Raw genomic sequence first — 17,078 nt, forward strand, 5'->3', positions numbered from 1 at the left:
AATTGTAAGCCCTCTAGGAGCAGGAATACAAACAACTAAATTACCTGAACGTACCTCGGCTGGACTCGCTACTACTGAAAAAGATGTGAGAGAAATCCAACCCCCTTCTTAAACCAAAATAGCGTTTAATAAAATAGTGGATGACGGTTAAAAAGCAGAGATGGAAAAGACAAGGGTTCCAAAAACAGACCTACAGGATCACTCGGATGGGGGTGGGGAGAGTTGTTGCTCAAGTACAACATTTAATCTTGTTCACTCACCACAGAGAAACTCCCATCCGAACTTGCTAGCGAGCCATGTAGCTTGTGAAGCAGGGAACAGACTTGCCCCACTGGCCAATGCGTACTCTCAGGTGGACCACATAGAGTGGCAGTAGCCGGCCCTGCCTCCAGCAGGTGGAATGCGCAGAGGTAACTGGGCCCATCGGTAGGAGGGGGCGGAGTCAGGGTTTGGATTTTCCGTACAACTCTCATTCATAAAGACGGGAGCTCTGGGCGCTGGGGGAGGGGTGGTGTCTTCACCATAGCTCTCTCACCTCCCCCCACCCTGCACACACTTCACCACCCTTAAGCACCTGCAGCACTGCTTGTACTGTCTGTGGCAGCGACGTAAATAAAGAAGACAGTGCAGGCTCACCTTCAGCTTCTCCCTTCCTCTTCACACAGTGTCCTGCCTTCTCCGATGATGCACTTCCTGTTTACACGAGGGCGGGACACTGTGTGAAGAGGGAAGGGAGAAGCTGGAGGCAGAGGCGAGCCCGCAGTGCCTTCTTTGTTCTTCCTCACTGACGTCGCTGCCACCACGGAAGGTAAAACGCGCGGAGGGCGGAGCCGAGGAAGGAGCTGAGTCAGGAGGGAAGACAGTGCCCTGCGCTTGTGGGGGCAGCAGGGGGAGGTCACAGTTGGGCTATCCTCCTATACGGGGCGCCCATGTCCGCCGGGTTGCGCCGCCCCTGGGAGCCGGCCAGCCTGCCACAACAACCGGCTCGCAAGAGCTTTAAAAATTTAACAACCAGCTCTTGCGAGCCGGTGCGAGCCGGCTCCAGCACACCACTGGGCGTGACAAAGTGATGAAGGAAAACATGTTCTGAAGTGTTGAGGTCAAAAGAAAAAGGCACAATCACGAGTGAAATCCAAGATGAGAATGTGCCACAGGAGGGACGGCTAATCTGAATCCAACCAATGAATGTAAGAAGCAAGAGGAGGTGTGGGGAACAGTATGTGACATCCAATAAGATGGGTAACCTGTAGCGTGCCTTATGTATGAGAGCCAGTATTTTGAAATGTATCTTGAATTTAGTAGGGAGAAGAGGCATGATGTGATCAAATGTTTTAGCATGACGCAGAAATCAGATGGCATTGTTTTGAATAGACTGCTATTACTAAAATGTTAGTAATAGCAACATAAATGATGATCAGGCAGTTGAGGTGTGATTCTGACTCCTGGGGATTAGGGGAGGGAGTTAGGTGATAGTCAGAGTTTTGATCGGGGGTGGGGGGGGTTGCTACAAGAATTTAAAAATCATTTCGGCAGCTGGGAACTATAATGAATATACACGAAACGGAAAACAAATTTAAAATGTAACAAAAGAAAACAAGAAAAGCTGCAAATGAAACAGAAAACTAAAGAAAACCAAGGTTTTTTTTGCCTGCACACCCCCTAACGTACACACACACACACACACACCAGTCATACAGCAACATCACCCTGAGACACATTTTACCATGTTTTTTCACACCCAGTCCCTATGCATATAAATTCTAACTATTGCCAAATTAGTGCTCATTATTGCTTGTTAAGTGCTGCTAACAACACTTGTTATATCAATTTACATGCATTGTTATGGAAATACACTTGAATTTAGGCGCAGAACGCTAGGCACGATATATAGAATCTGGCAGTAAACTCCAGATTCTGTATAGGTCACCTAAAGTTGTGTGCAGATCCCAGATGTGCTCGTAAACTAATTAGTCAATTAGACGCTAACAATCAAATATTGGAGTTGATTGGCACTTAATTGGTAGTAATTAGGAATTACATGTGCATCTGCCCTATTTTATAACATATGCACCTAAATTTCATACAGCACATCTCAAAAGAGGTAGTGGCCATGGGAGGGGGGCATAGGCAAGTCAGGGGTATTCCCAGGAATTAGGCACGTTATAGAATACTTGGATTTATGTGCCCAATGGGCATCAGTTGGGTGTGAGGATTTACACCAGGTTTCAGCAGGCATAAGTCCTTCTGCCCAAAATTGAGTGCAGGAATCCAAGTTAAGTGCTGCTATTCTATAAATGTTGCCTAGCATGGATCTTATTGATGCCTAAATATGGGCATCATTTACTGAATCTGTTCCTAAGGGGAGAATTGTATAACTGGGCATCACATTTTGGGCTGTGAGCTTGTGCGTGTAATTGCTTTTATAGAATATATTAGTGTAAGTTGGCACCAATGTATCTACATTTACATGCCAGGTTAGCACTTAAATGCAACACTTATGTGCATAATTTCTAGATTTATACACTATGGGGTCCTTTTACTAAGGTGCGCTGAAAACTGGCCTGCGGTAGTGTAGACACGTGTTTTGGGTGCGCGCAGAATTATTTTTCAGCGCAACTACGAAAAAATGCCTTTTCAAAATTTTTGCTGGAAATGGAGGTGTGGCAAAATGAAAATTGACGCGCATCCATTTTGGGTCTGAGACCTTACTGCAAGCCATTGACCTAGCAGTAAGGTCTCACGTGGTAACCGGGCAATAATGGTCTACGCGCGTGGAATGCCACTTGCTGCTCGTAGCTGCCGCGTGTCAGAAAATAAAAAATATTTTTCAGACGCATGTAGCGGACGCGCACCAAAAGTGAAATTACTGCAACGGCCATATGGTAACCAGGTGGTAACTCCAATTTGGCACACATTGGGTGCGCATAGGCGCCTACGCAGTTTAGTAAAAGGGCCCCTAAGTTAACCCTACCTCTGCCTTGCCCATGCCAGTCTCTTGTGAATGCCCCCTTTCAATTATGTGCTAAGCCATTATGGCTCATAATTGTTGAATAGCAGTTGGTCGCACTACTGCCATTTACACACATAAAAGTGTACACTTGAGTGCTTAAGTGCTAGTATTATATGAATTTTAGTGCATTATTAAATTTAGACAACTGTTATAGAATGAGGGGTAAACGCACAGCTTTTTGCTATAGAGGCAATTTAAAAAAGATGGTCAACTTGAAATTCCCTTTGCACACACAGGGTGCACAGATATAACACTATGCACTATCCCAATGAGAATACAATTCCTTGTCAGGTGCCCTCCCAGTGTTACAGGACCCTGCTTATGCCAAGAGAGCTCTTGTTCCCTGCAGCTCTGTGAGGAAACAATGTACCTGTGAGTAAATAAAGCAATCTCTTTGTCTGGATATATTCTTACAATAATACAGAATTGGAAAGACTAAGAGGCTAAAGTCCATTCTGGCATTCTTAAACAATCCTGAGGAGGGATCGTAGATAATCTGTTAAAATGAGATGAAATGAAACAGGCATAATGGCTATGCTTTCAGCTCCTGGAGGACAATGAGCAAAGTAATAGTGTAATAATGCCATCCAAATTCTAACATGCTCATTGATTTACAAGGTAATAGAAAACCCAAAGCCAAACACGGTGCTCCATTTGTTAAAATCCCATCTCTTCTTTCAAAGTATATTCATAAAGATGGCTATATGTGATTTCCAGAAGTTAGTTTTACTCAGGCAAATGCCTCGATATACAGAAAAAAAGTCCTGAAAGTGAGATAACATGCTACAACAGCATCTATTTAAAGCACAAGCTTTAGAGACCCCCCCCCCCCCCCCCATCCTCACATAAATATGTTTGCTCCAAAAGCTAGTTTATAAAATTCAAGAGGAAAGATAGAACAAACCCCCCTTAATACAGATCTAGGGGACAGCTGAGGAACTGTCCAAAGCCTCACACTGTGCCAGTTATCACAAGTATTATACCAGTCTAGGGTAGCCAAAAGATTTTAACATGGGCTATTATAGCACACTATGACTGGCAACCATCAGCATCAATGAGAGAGGATCACAGCTTGCCGTAGTAATTTCAAGCAAAAATGCAGCACTACATTTGATTGCCAAAGCTCTAACATTTGCACAGTTAATATATTTGAGTTAAAAAAAAATCTCCTTGCTACGATAATTTGCTTCATACAACAGAAATGTTAATATTTACCCATACTTTCTATTAATGAATTACATGCTATGTTGTATTTTAATGACTGCATTCTTCACAATATATTTGGTGCCTGATATTCAGACTGCGGGTGTTAGCCCGGCCATCTCCCGTGGTCGGCGCTGAGCTCGGATATTCAATACCGGGCCATTTTCAGTGACTGGCTTTGAATATCCAGTTTATTTTTGCCTGGTTCAAACATAACCGACCAGGTTGATATTCTGTACTGGTCGGTTAAGCTTGAACTGGCCAAAGCTAGGCCTGGTATTCACGTGGCCAAATATGGCAATATAACTAGCTAGATGACCTTAATATTTTTGTTACATTTGTACCCCACGCTTTCCCACTCATGGCAGGCTCAATGCAGCTTACATGGGGCAATGGAGGGTTAAGTGACTTGCCCAGAGTCACAAGGAGCTGCCTATGCCTGAAGTGGGAATTGAACTCAGTTCCTCAGGACCAAAGTCCAACACCCTAACCACTAGGCCACTCCTCCAGTAGCAAAATTGTTCTGGTTTCAACTATATGTAGATATCAATACTGTAGAAACCATTATTATATTATAGGCAATTTTTTTTTCAGTTTTCTCTATGCTGTGCTCTATGTCTGTGGTCATCTGTGCATTTTTACTAGATGGTTGTGTATCTATACTATGGTCTAGCGATATATAAGTGCTCAGTGATATACCATAATATAATAACGGTTTCTACAATATAACTAGCTAGCCACAAGCTGCTAACAGTGGATTTTCAGTGAGTCATGTCCTGCTGAAAATTCACGGATAGCCAGTTATGGTGCATTTAACCGGCCAGGCGCTGATCCTAAATGCTTTTGAATATAAGAGGGACAGTATCTACTCCTAATTGGTTCCTTAGGTACAAGAGCTTGTTAGAAACCATTTTTCATTTTTTATAAGGATCCAGAAGGTACAGTGGGACATTTCTACAGTTGAATGTAGTTTAAGATCCTCCTATGGCTAACATAAAAATATAGCTCCATGACTAAGGGGTCAAACTCAGCCAGACCTGCTTTCACTCAATGACATGCAGGGGGATATGGGAAATCAGAACTGTGTGGCCATGCATGCTGTGAGGTAAGCCAACCTGGACTTGTAACTATATGGTCACTGTACACCATACATTACCAAGGAAATAGGGATGTTAATGGGCACAAAATGATTGGTTCATTTTCAGTTTATTTGACTTTTCTTCCTTGATTTTCCAGTTAAGAACATAAGAATATAAACGTCGCCATACTGGGACAGACCGAAGGTCCATCATGCCCAGTCCTGTTTCCAACAGTAGCCAATCCAGGTCCAAGTACTTGACAAGATCCCAAAGAGTAAAACAGATTTTATGCTACTATTCCTAGAAATAAGCAGCGGATTTTCCCAAGTCCATCATAATAATGGTTTATGCACTTTTCTTTTAGGAAGTGGTCCAAACCTTTTTTAAACCCTGCTAAGTTAATAATTTGTTATGTATGTTAGAAGTTTTTTTTTATAAATGCAAGTTTGTACAGATACTAAATCATAGCTTGCTAAGGTACAAAAACAAACCAAATGTGTGCCAGCAAATACACATCCCAACAAGAAACATGTTTGCTAATCATTGGACAAAGCATGATATTTCTCTCGTAATATTTCTTTCCCATTTACACCACCAGGTGAGGGATCTAGAGGAGAACAGCTACTGATTTTCACTCTTCACTTCCTTCACTCTTCACTTCCTTGTGGCTCCTAGTCCTTAGTCTCTGAGAAAGAAATTACAATCTTAAAGGGTTGGAACAGTGCAGGCAAACAAAATGTGAGTCTCAGAGGGGAATAACTGAATGGGGATGACCATCTCTAAGGGCGCCCATCTGTAAGGATGGCGCTGTGAAGGGACGGGGAAACCCATATCATCGAAACAAGATGGGCGTTCATCTTTCGTTTCGATAATACGGTCAGGGACACCCAACTCTCAACATTTAGGTCGACTTTATAGATGGTCAACGTAAATGTCGAGATGGGCGAACTTAGAGATGGTCATCCCCGGTTTTCACCCATAATGTTTTCACCATGCATACCTCCTCCCCTCCCCATCCTCCCACCCTGTCAGACTGTCATAGTAATGCTTGAATGTTTTCACTTATATACACTGTCAGCTAGCACATTTGCTTATTTCCGATCTGACGAAGAAGGGCAACCTTCGAAAGCTAATCAAGAAATGTATTAAGTTATGTCCAATAAAAAAGGTATCATCTTATTTTCTTTTCCATGTTTTATTTTGTTTGATTTCTATTGATAACCTTAAGAGTGGACTAACATGGCTAACACACTCCTCCACCCATAATGGAAACTGAGGACGCCCATCTCAAAACAACCAAATCCAAGTCATTTGGTCATGGGAGGAGCCAGCATTCGTAGTGCACTGGTCCCCCTGACATGCCAGGACACCAACCGGGCACCCTAGGGGGCACTGCAGTGGACTTCACAAATTGGTCCCAAGTGCATAGCTCCCTTACCTTGGGTGCTGAGCCCCCCCCCCCCAAAAAAAAAACCCAAAACCCACTCCCCACAACTGTACACCACTACCATAGCCCTTATGGGTGAAGGGGGGGCACCTACATGCGGGTACAGTGGGTTTGTGGTGGGTTTTGGAGGGCTTAACATTTACCACCACAAGTGTAACAGGTAGGGGGGAGGGGTGGGCCTGGGTCTGCCTGCCTGAGGTGCACTGCACCCACTAAAACTGCTCCAGGGACCTGCATACTGCTGCGATGGACCTGAGTATGACATTTGAGGCTGGCATAGAGGCTGGCAAAAAAAGTTTATAAAGTTTTTTTTTAGGGTGGCAGGGGGTTAGTAACCACTGGGGGAGTCAGGGGAGGTTATCCCCGATTCCCTCCAGTGGTCATCTGCTCAGTTCGGGCACTTTATTGAGGCTTGGTCGTGAAATAAAATGGACCAAGTAAAGTCAACCAAATGCTCATCAGGGACACCCTTCTTTTTTCCATTATCGCCCAAGGATGCCCAACTCTTAAGCAAGCCCCAGTCCTGCCTTCGCTACGCCTCTGACACGCCCCCGTGAACTTTGGTCATCCCCGTGACGGACTGCAGTTGAGGATGCCCAAAATCAGCTTTCGATTATCCTGATTTGAGTAACCCTGAGAAAATGACACCCATCTCCCGATTTGTGTAGAAAGATGGGCATCCTTCTCTTTTGATTATGCTCCTATCAGTCACATAAGATGTTGTGATGTGCAGGAGTGAGGCTATGTACTGCATTAGGGCAACTGGGCTCAAACCAGCTCAGCCCAGGGATCATTCTAGATCACAGAGATCACCATTCCAGCTCTCAGGAGAACAAAAGGTTTGGTTTCAAGCAGTGGCGTAGGAAGGGGGGGTGGGGTGATCCGCCCCGGGTGCACGCTGCTGGGGGGGTGCCGGCTCTGCTGGTTCACTGCTCTCTCTGCCCCGGAACAGGTTATTTCCTGTTCCGGGGCAGAGAGAGCAGGGAACCAGCGGAGCCGACACAGCTCCCAGCAACGTGCAGTCGGGGCAGATTGGCCCTCCCGCCCGTCACTCGCCGCTCTCCGCTGTAAGTATACACTCCGGGGGGGGGGGGGGAATGTGCACTCGGGGGGGGGGGATGTGCTCGCTCCAGAGGGGGTGCCGTGCTGCACCCGGGGGGGGGGGGTGCAGCGGCGACCTGCCCCAGGTGTCAGCTGCCCTCGCTACGGCACTGGTTTCAAGAAAACTAAAATTTGCCAATTAACCTACTTCACAGACCAAATGTATACAAGTATGCCTCATGAATATTCACTGAGTATATCTTAAAAATGAGATGTATATAGCCCGTGGGGACTGAGACTTTGAAGACTTTGAGATACTTGCTTAGAAGAATCTGTGAATACCCACCTTCCTTCTAATTCTAGAAATTGTGTGCAAAGTTATGCGTGCAATTGCATGCATAATTATAGAATAGTACTACTTATGCACATAACTTAAATAATTAAATGGCCCTTGATTGGTGCTTAATTGACAATAATTATCAATACTTGACCTTAACTAGCACTAACTGGCATTCATTTATAGTTATGCGCATATTTATAAAGTCTGTGCATAAATTGCCAGCACATAACTGCACAGGAGGTGTTCATGTGGGAAGGGCATCGGCAGGTAATGGGCATTCTTTTTCAGTGCACACTTTATAGAAAGCTATCAGTTATGTGCACAAGGTACTGTGTTTAGATATGCATCTAAATGTTAGCTATTAAATGCTTACTTACACTAATATTGTACAATGCCAATTACACACTTTATCACAACATCCTGTAAAATAGACTCCAGAGGGGATAAGTGCTAGTTCTGTAACAAACAAGAGGTTTGTGATCACGAAATGATATTGTGGAAGACCGATGAAGGGCATAATAGTAACACAGTAACATGGTAAGATAGTAGATGACGACAGGAAAAGACCTGCATGGTCCATCCAGTCTGCCCAACAAGATAAACTCATATGTGCTACTTTTTGTGTATGCCTTACCTTGATTTGTGTCTGCCATTTTCAGGGCAGAGACCATAGAAGTCTTGCCCAGCAGTAGCCCCGCCTCCCAACCACCAGCCCCGCCTCCCCCCACCAGGTCTGGAGTTCTAGGGCTATCCCTTACACTCAGAGTTCATCCATCTTTAGCAACGCTCTGACAATAAGTCCACTCAGCAATGAGCACGTCACATAAAGGTTCTCTCCAGAGTTACATTGCATATGTCTTATAGCTCATCTCAGTCAAACAGTCCTCTAAAGAAGTTCTGGGGCTCATTTTCAAAACAGAAAAATGTCTAAAACCCTTCACAAAGCGGCAGATGGACAATTGTTTTGCCAAAACTTCCAAATTGCTATTTTTGAAACCCATTTTTAAGACATATGCAGGGTGTACAAATCAAAAGGAAGCGTGTTGGGGGCAGGATTTTTGCACTCCCAAAACTTGGACATTTTTCTGCCATAATGGAACAACGTAAACATGTCCAGGGCTAAAAGTTAAGGCAGTTTAGTCTAGACCTGCTTCAATCACAAGTCACAAAAAGATGCCCTATCAATTAAATGACAACTGGAGGAATTAAGGCATGACCCCTTCTCATTCCCCCCAGTGGTCACTAACCCCCTCCCACACCCCAAAGATGTGAAAGAAACAGTACATACCAGGCTGGCCAGGCCTATTAGAGTAGCAAGCAGGTCCCTGGAGTAGCCTAGTGGTCGGTGCAGTACACTGTAAAGAAGGGGACCCAGGCCCACATCCCACTCTAACTAGTTCACTTGTGGTAGAAAGTGTGAGCCCTCCAAAGCTCACCAAAAACTGACTATACGCACATATAGGTGACATCTGCAGTCATAAGGGCTATTGTAGTGGTATACAGTTGGGTACAATAGATTTGTGATGGATTTTGGAGAGCTTCCCATATAATATAAGGGGTAATAAGTAGTAGTAGTAGTAATGGTGAGATGTGTACCTGGGACCTTTTATGTGAAGTCCACTGCAGTGTCCCCTAGGGTGCCCCACTGCTCTGCTGGGATGTCTGTATAGCCAGTCTCCTAAGAATACTGCCCCCCCCCCCCCCATACATCCCAATGGCTTGTTTTTGTGCGTTTTCCCCTTGAACTTTTTTTCCACCAAAATGGTCCAAACAGATGGACGCACTGAGCACATAAACATCTAGCAACTGCCATTTTGAAGCAAAAAGTGGATGTTTTTCTGGTTCAAAATCACTATGTTCGCTACATGGTTTTTAAAATGTTTTCAGCACAACGTCCAAAATCGGATTTAGACGTTATACCGAAAATATCCTCCTCAATGACCCAGCGCAGCAGTTTGCTTCCACCACACTAGCACCATTCTGACATAGACTTAAGGTCTATTTTAAACCATTATTAGTTACTCTATGTGGCAATTGTTTTTTCTGAGATAAATTACCGACTCTTTGCAAAAGGCAATTTGAGGCTGCTGTGGAACAGTAGTTTAGAAAACATGTGATCATGTTTCTGCTGTTAAATTAGTGAATATCAGTTCTGCTTCCTTTCATGGACCTGTTATTTGTATGTGTTCAAAGAATTTTCTCAATAATATCATTCTGCTTTCTGCTGCATTTACATGCTTCCTTCATAGTGGGAGATGGTTTAAGAGGAAGTTGTGGCACTGTGCTTCATGGGATTAAAAGACACAACCCTACACTAGATAACCAAACTGAGTGTTGTGGAGAGCTGCAGGGTAACAAAGCTAGCCTGGTGCTAGAGGAGCCTTTTAATATAATGAATGGATAGAGCGAGCAAGGCTAATCACTGAAAGACAACACAGTAATAGCAAAAACAGGAAATAGTTTTGGCAGCATTATCTATCCAGAAATAGCACAAGGCACAGTAGTGAAATAATTAACTCTTTGTGTTCTATACTGCGATGAGTGAACAGCCATTATTCAGTGGTGGTGAACCATGTTCCTTTACCCACCTTCATGAGGCTTGAGTTCAAAACCAGCTCTCCCACTGACTCGCTAGCCTTTTATATTCCCATGCTTCCATTTTCTCAACACTAACAGGAACAATGCACCTCCTTTCCTCTGGGAAGCTGTCGCCGAACAGGCATCAAAACTCAAAGCAGAGTCTCTAAACCAGCAATGACTGCTTTTTTTCCCCCACACAAATATTACAAGTGGAAGGAAGCAAGTTGGGATATGATATGGATGAATGTCACTACAGGAAGGCAGATTACGTTGATGGCTTCAGTTTCAAGAACACTCTAAATTCTTACAGCATCTTCGCTATATCAGTTGAGGTTACAGGCACAATACACACAGTGCATCAACAGAGAGAAAAGAGAAAATGATAGCTTGCTCAGGAATAGAAAATAGCTCTGTTTCTTGAAGACTTCTACAGAGTATGTCAAAGGAAAGACAACAATGACTCGCTCATCAAGGTGAAATGATAAGAGCAGCCGGAGGTCTTGAACTTCATACCACACAAATCTGAACCCCTTTACTTCAAGACTTCCTTCCTTTAAGACAAGTGACCAGCACAGGGACACAGTTGAGAGAATCATTCCAATCCTTAGAGTAAAGTAGACTTTTTGGAAGGTCTGGCATGCATTTCTCATGTGCATTCAAAGAGCATAGCCAGAAAAAAACTCACAGATTTAGAAGAACGTAGGCCTTGTAAACCTTGCCTGATGAGTACAGATGTGCAATATAAATTGTGTAGCCAAAGAACCTTCAACTGTAAATGAGAATACAGACATGGAAGATGATATCACTACATGGTTTCAGGAATAAATGACCTCTGTTCTCATTTGTCATAAGTAAATTGCTAGTTTGATTCCAACACAGGTAAAATATAATGAAAACACAAAACAGGGGACACAATTGAAAATACGTGGAACAACTTTTAAAACATATAGGTGAAATATTTTTTTCACTCAGAAATATTTCAGCTCTGGAACTCTTTGCCAGAGGATGTACTAACAGCTTTTAGTGTATCTGGGTTTAAAAAAGTTTGGACAAGTCCTGGAGGAAACGTTCACAGTCTACTATTGAGATGGACATGGGAGAAGCCACTGCTTGTCCCGGGATTGGTAGCATGGAATGTTGTTTACTATCTGGGTTTCTGCCAGGTACGTCTGACCTGGATTGGCCATTGTTGGAAGCAGGATACTGGGCTAGATGGACCATTGGTCTGATCCAGTATGATTATTCTTAAGTTTTTATTGTTCAACCTATCATGAAAGTATTTGTAGAAATAAAAACCTCATGGAGGAAAACCTTTTATCAGCTGATGTGCTGAGTAAAGCAGTTTTACCAGCTGAATAAACTGAAGGGCCTCTTTGTTTCAACAAGTGCTAGAACAAACCCATTTAAGATCACATTCACCAATAACTATTACAATAGACCAACCTTCTTCTGAGATGTATTGAAACATCCTAGCAATTGTCTTTCCAGTCTTTTCCTTGGTATCACTGTTAAAATTCCTCAGGTTCAGAAATTGGGCCATGTAGAACAGGAACATTAGGGGCCAGATTCAGTAAATTGTGCTCAAATTTAGGAGCCGGGGAAATTCGGCACTCAGCATTATTCTATAAAGGGTACCCTGGGATGAGCATCCATTATAAAATAGCACAATTCCCAATTCTATAGCACTGTGTGCAGCTTTTTGGGAATACTTGTGATCCATGACCATGCCCCCTTTTGGGTTCTGCGTGAGAGAATTTAGGTGCAGTGCTTTAGAGAATTGCACATAGGCAGTTCCCTGCACAACTCCAATTAGTGCCAAGCAATGCCACTATTTGATTGTTGTAGCCAATTATTGAGTGTTAAAGGCACTTGAACAAATTTAGTTGCACAAGCAACTCAGGATCGTTGAACGACCTTTATATTATGTAAGGGTAAAGCACTGATGTATCATTCAGCTAAATATGACATTTTGCTGTTTGAAAACCCCAGCAGGTCCATCATCCATCCTTCTGTGTGTTTGTAATGCACACATTTAAAAATAAAAGCTTTACCAAGTAGTGCAAACTGTAAGCATGATAAGAAACACACACCTCACATTGACAATATAATGTATTCTGCCCCACACTTTCTATGCCTTCACATTAAATTAGACTAAGTGGATGTTATTTTGCCTATAGGGGGCCTTCAGGAAACACTAATTACATTACACTGAGGCAGCTCTAGATTTTCTGGAATCCGTGTGAACTATAAAGAAGGACTCTGGCATGCTATCCAACAACAGCATTGCAACCAGGCACTAATTAATCCTCTCTTAAACCTAATTCTTATCTGCCAGAGGAGAATGTTTCTGATCTCACACAAGATCCTCAAGGAGTCAACAATAGAAACCACCTGTCATTCGTTGTTTGATAATGTTTTTACAATTATACCCAAAATCTACAGATAGGGTGTAACTTCACTCTTCATACTTCAAAGAGAGAAGATCAAAGACTTGCTGGTTTCCACTTCAGACTAAAGCCTGACTTATGGTCATATTGGTATTGCCCTTGCTATTTTCCTCCTAAGATGACTGTAATCAACAAAACAAAACAAAAAAAAACCATGAGATGCCTTGGTTTTTCTCCTCAAAGTAGCTCAGAACCATACGGGTTTTCAATAACCACTGGCTTAGGTTTGTATGCAGATGTTCCATTATAGAAATCAACCTCTTATCAAGACTCATCTCTTTGAAAAAAACTTACTGCAAGGATCAAAGCACATGAACTCCATGCACACTAATAGAAATGCATCAATATACTACTCTCTTCTGAACTCTCTTCCCCTGTATTTTCTCCACACTTAAAAATCTACCCACAGATAAAATTGTTATACCCTAACGCTCTTTTGTTATTATTCGATTGCCCTATCATCTCCCCAATGTTACATTCCATAGTTTCTATGCCCCTAATGATGTTTTGACTTGACTTTGTCTTACCATAACTCTTCACAATGTAACCCATAATCGCACTGTAACAAACTGTATTTCCATCATTCACAATGTATTGTAAGCCACACTGAGCCCGCAAATAGGTGGGAAAATGTGGGATACAAATGCAATAAATAAATAATAAAAACCTGAAGGGTAATTTAAAGGTTTGCCCATGAAGACTGAAGCCTAATATAACTGGGAATGATTAATTTAAGCAGTCAAAAACTTTTACACCTGGCTGATGCCGAGGCTCTCTTTTTATAGTCTATCCAGTCTCTAAAGCTCAACACACTCACTCAAAAGTGACTGATGAGAGCTCTATCAATACTGCTAGTGACTTATTGTCATCTCTAGAATATCGAAGCTAAGCCATAAGCAGTAGCAACATTACAGCGGAAGAGTCCGAGCAAAGAACTGCAGACTCTAAGACCTGGTTTGTTTTCCCCACTACTTGTTGCAGGATTTAATGCAAATGAACAAACCTCCTAGTTTCAGCAATTTAGACAATGCGTGCAGCGGAGCAACATACAATAACCAAATCAAAGTCCTGTGCAAAGTTACCACTGCATAACTTAAAATTATTAATATTAATGGAAATATATTTCCATCACCAGGGTCTTCTCCAGTCCCTGAAGCCAGCCATACCCTTGCCTCAGTCGTCTTTCCATTATTAATTGTCAATGGCATCTGTCCCACTTTTTATTGAATAGCTCAGGATGGATGAAGCCTCAGTAGTTGCCAATGATGCCCCACTATAGAGAACTAAGTTCTGTGTGCATTGATTAGGATAGTCTAAAAGTATTCTATTAAAAATACATAATGATATGCCTTAAGCAGTCCTTTAAAGCTTCACATTCAGATTTGCCACAGAGTGAATCACAGACCTGATAAAGTTGTGTAGCAGCCCTGTTAGACCCACTGAATGAATGAAAATAAAATCTTAGCCAACAAAGAGAAACATAAGGTCATTCCTTTGTACTGGATTAAATTAATATGATGGTGATTAGCAAGGAAAAGGAGTCAATCTTCCCTCAGTAAAATTAAAAGCGTTCTGTCAGAGGAGTAGGCAGGAGATACTTTTTTTTAATGAACATATATAGTCACAACAAGACAAGACTGCCTTTTGGGCGGATAAGTCTTCAGGAAGAAACTACTACAAGGCAACATTAGTGACACTATCTGCAGATGACTGGAGTGGCACCGGGGTGGGGGGGGGGGGGAGCAAGGAAGACCGCTTTGCAATGTCATTGCTAGACAACATGCTTCCAACATTGTGAGTCTAAAGTTGCAGAGAGGAGCACAAGGATACCGGAATCAGCCAGCGGTGCTTTTCGTCTGTGCCATCATCGCCTGTGTGCTAACAGACAACTTCCACCACAGCTAATATTTCTAATGCTGCATTTTAGCAACTTGGACAAATCTTAGCTAACAGTGTCAAGGTCTGAAGAATCCCCCTCATTTGCTGCAAACAATAGCAATTCAAGAATCCTTAAACGTTGCTCTTCACATGCAAATCAGGGAGCTGAAAAGTCTTGCAGCAGCCTATAAGTCATAAGGACAAATCTTTCTACCGTGCGCCCACAGAACTATGTAATAGACTACAAAGTGCATTTGTTAAATGGACTAAACATAACGACGTTATTTCAGCCTCATAACAACTCTCTCTGTTTTTTTTTTCAATAGGGTTTATCAGTTTAAAGGAGAAAAGCGCTATTCCAGATCGGGGAAAACGTTTTGCTCACATGTAAATCTTTAATCCAACCTAAAGCAAGCAATTTTTATCATCAAGGGTGGGGGGGGGGGGACGACAAGAAAGGCTACGACAAAAAAAAGAGCGATCGGTTCACGCCTCTCTCTCAAGTTCCCAGCACAAAAGAAACTCGACTGGAATCTTCAAGCTATCAAACACCTTTCTGTGCATCATCACAGCAGATTTCAAACAGCACAACTGCGCTACTAATGCTTCTCCACTCACCTGGTGCTGAGAATCAGAGCAGGGAAAAGCGCCAGTAAGAAGTAGGCAGAGATGGATTTCATACTGTCGCCCGCCTGGCTTTTGTAAAGATCCCTTCCTCAGCTGAGGCTGCGCTGCTCTGGAGGCAGGAATGAAACAGAGCTCCGAGAGCCTTCGAGCTTCAGGAGTGATGTCAGACGGAGGCAGCCGAGCTGCTGGGGCTGGTGCTGAGGCTGCCGCCAGCCTCTGATTATTCAGCACAGCCCCTCTATTGATGTCCTTGGGGATTTGTTATTACCAGCAGTTTAAATGCTAACCTGGGAGGGAGGGTATTGTAGTGCACGCCACTTAAACTTTAAAGGTTAGAAGTGAGTTTACTTGCTCTGTGGATTGTTTATTGCTCTTTAGCCTAAGGGGGGGGGGGGAGGGAGGACAATCGCAAATAATTAACGCGTCCTTTATGGGCGGAAAACGATTGGTGCGGGGTTTGAAGCAGAGAAATCAATCATTTTAATGAACTGAAGGGAAAGGACGTTTGAATTCCCTAACACTCATATTCTGGTTGCTATTCTCATTAATAATATAAAAATGGTAAAATACGCTTCTATTATTTGGTGGTTAAGTTAACCACGTAACACGTTCAGCTAGGGCAAAATTGTTTCACAGATTTCTACATACCTTGTTATATAGAAGTGATTTGTAGAAGTGATTTGCACCTATAGGGGTTTTAATTTGTGACGCTGCACCTTAGTCATAGTACTATATTAATTAAACCTAAGTTTAGCACTCCCATTTTAGGGAAGCTTTGTGTAGTACTCTGAAAGTACGTTGAAATAGTAAAGACTGTAGTACACAGAAATTATGGCTAAACAGAGTGATCCTTAATTTAATTTACTTTACAGGCAAATGATCTGCGTATTGAATGCAGGTACTTTCCTATGTAGAAAAATAAAGCCTAAAAATTAGCACACCAATTTATTCTAGGCAGAACCTTACTTCCAGATTGAAAGGCCCGAGAGCTTGTCTCGACGGGCCCAGTTAAACGAGGGCTGGGCCCGTTCGAGAGGCTCTGAGGGCGGTGGGGTGAAGAGTGTGTGGTTAATTGGGGAGGGGGGGGGTCGTGTTCGGCTGGTGAGCACGAGGGCAGCTGGAATTGGTCAGATCAACAGAAGCTGACAGCACAGAATCAATACAGGCAGCTGATTGGAGGATGGGTTGCTGGGGGGCGGGGCTGTGGGAAGGGAATAGGGGCTCTGCTTCCTCGAGGCTTAGGGCGTCGTCTGATCCTCGGAGGCGGTTTTGCAAAGGAGCTGTGCAGCTTTTCAAGGAATGATTGAGGCTTTAAGAGATAGAAAACTTACAGACTAACAGCTGCAGTGGCTTGGAGGAAAGGTTCATGCCGTCACAGAGAGGTTAGAAACTTGTGAGATCGAGTCCAACTTCAGGAGGCCAAAGG

General features: G+C 43.0%; 1 protein-coding gene across 1 annotated transcript in view; it reads right to left on the reverse strand.

Moving 5' to 3' along the window:
- The window catches only part of LUZP2 (leucine zipper protein 2), a 393,113-nt gene extending 377,348 nt beyond the window's left edge, over window positions 1-15,765 (reverse strand). The window contains exon 1 of the mRNA XM_030199448.1: window positions 15,644-15,765. Within this exon, the coding sequence (XP_030055308.1) occupies window positions 15,644-15,705 (62 nt within the window). The 5' untranslated portion in view covers window positions 15,706-15,765. The remainder of the gene's footprint in view (window positions 1-15,643) is intronic.
- Window positions 15,766-17,078: the final 1,313 nt, after the last annotated feature.

The sequence above is a fragment of the Microcaecilia unicolor genome, chromosome 4 (assembly GCF_901765095.1).
Source record: "Microcaecilia unicolor chromosome 4, aMicUni1.1, whole genome shotgun sequence".
In the NCBI taxonomy this organism is placed as follows: Eukaryota; Metazoa; Chordata; class Amphibia; order Gymnophiona; family Siphonopidae; genus Microcaecilia; species Microcaecilia unicolor.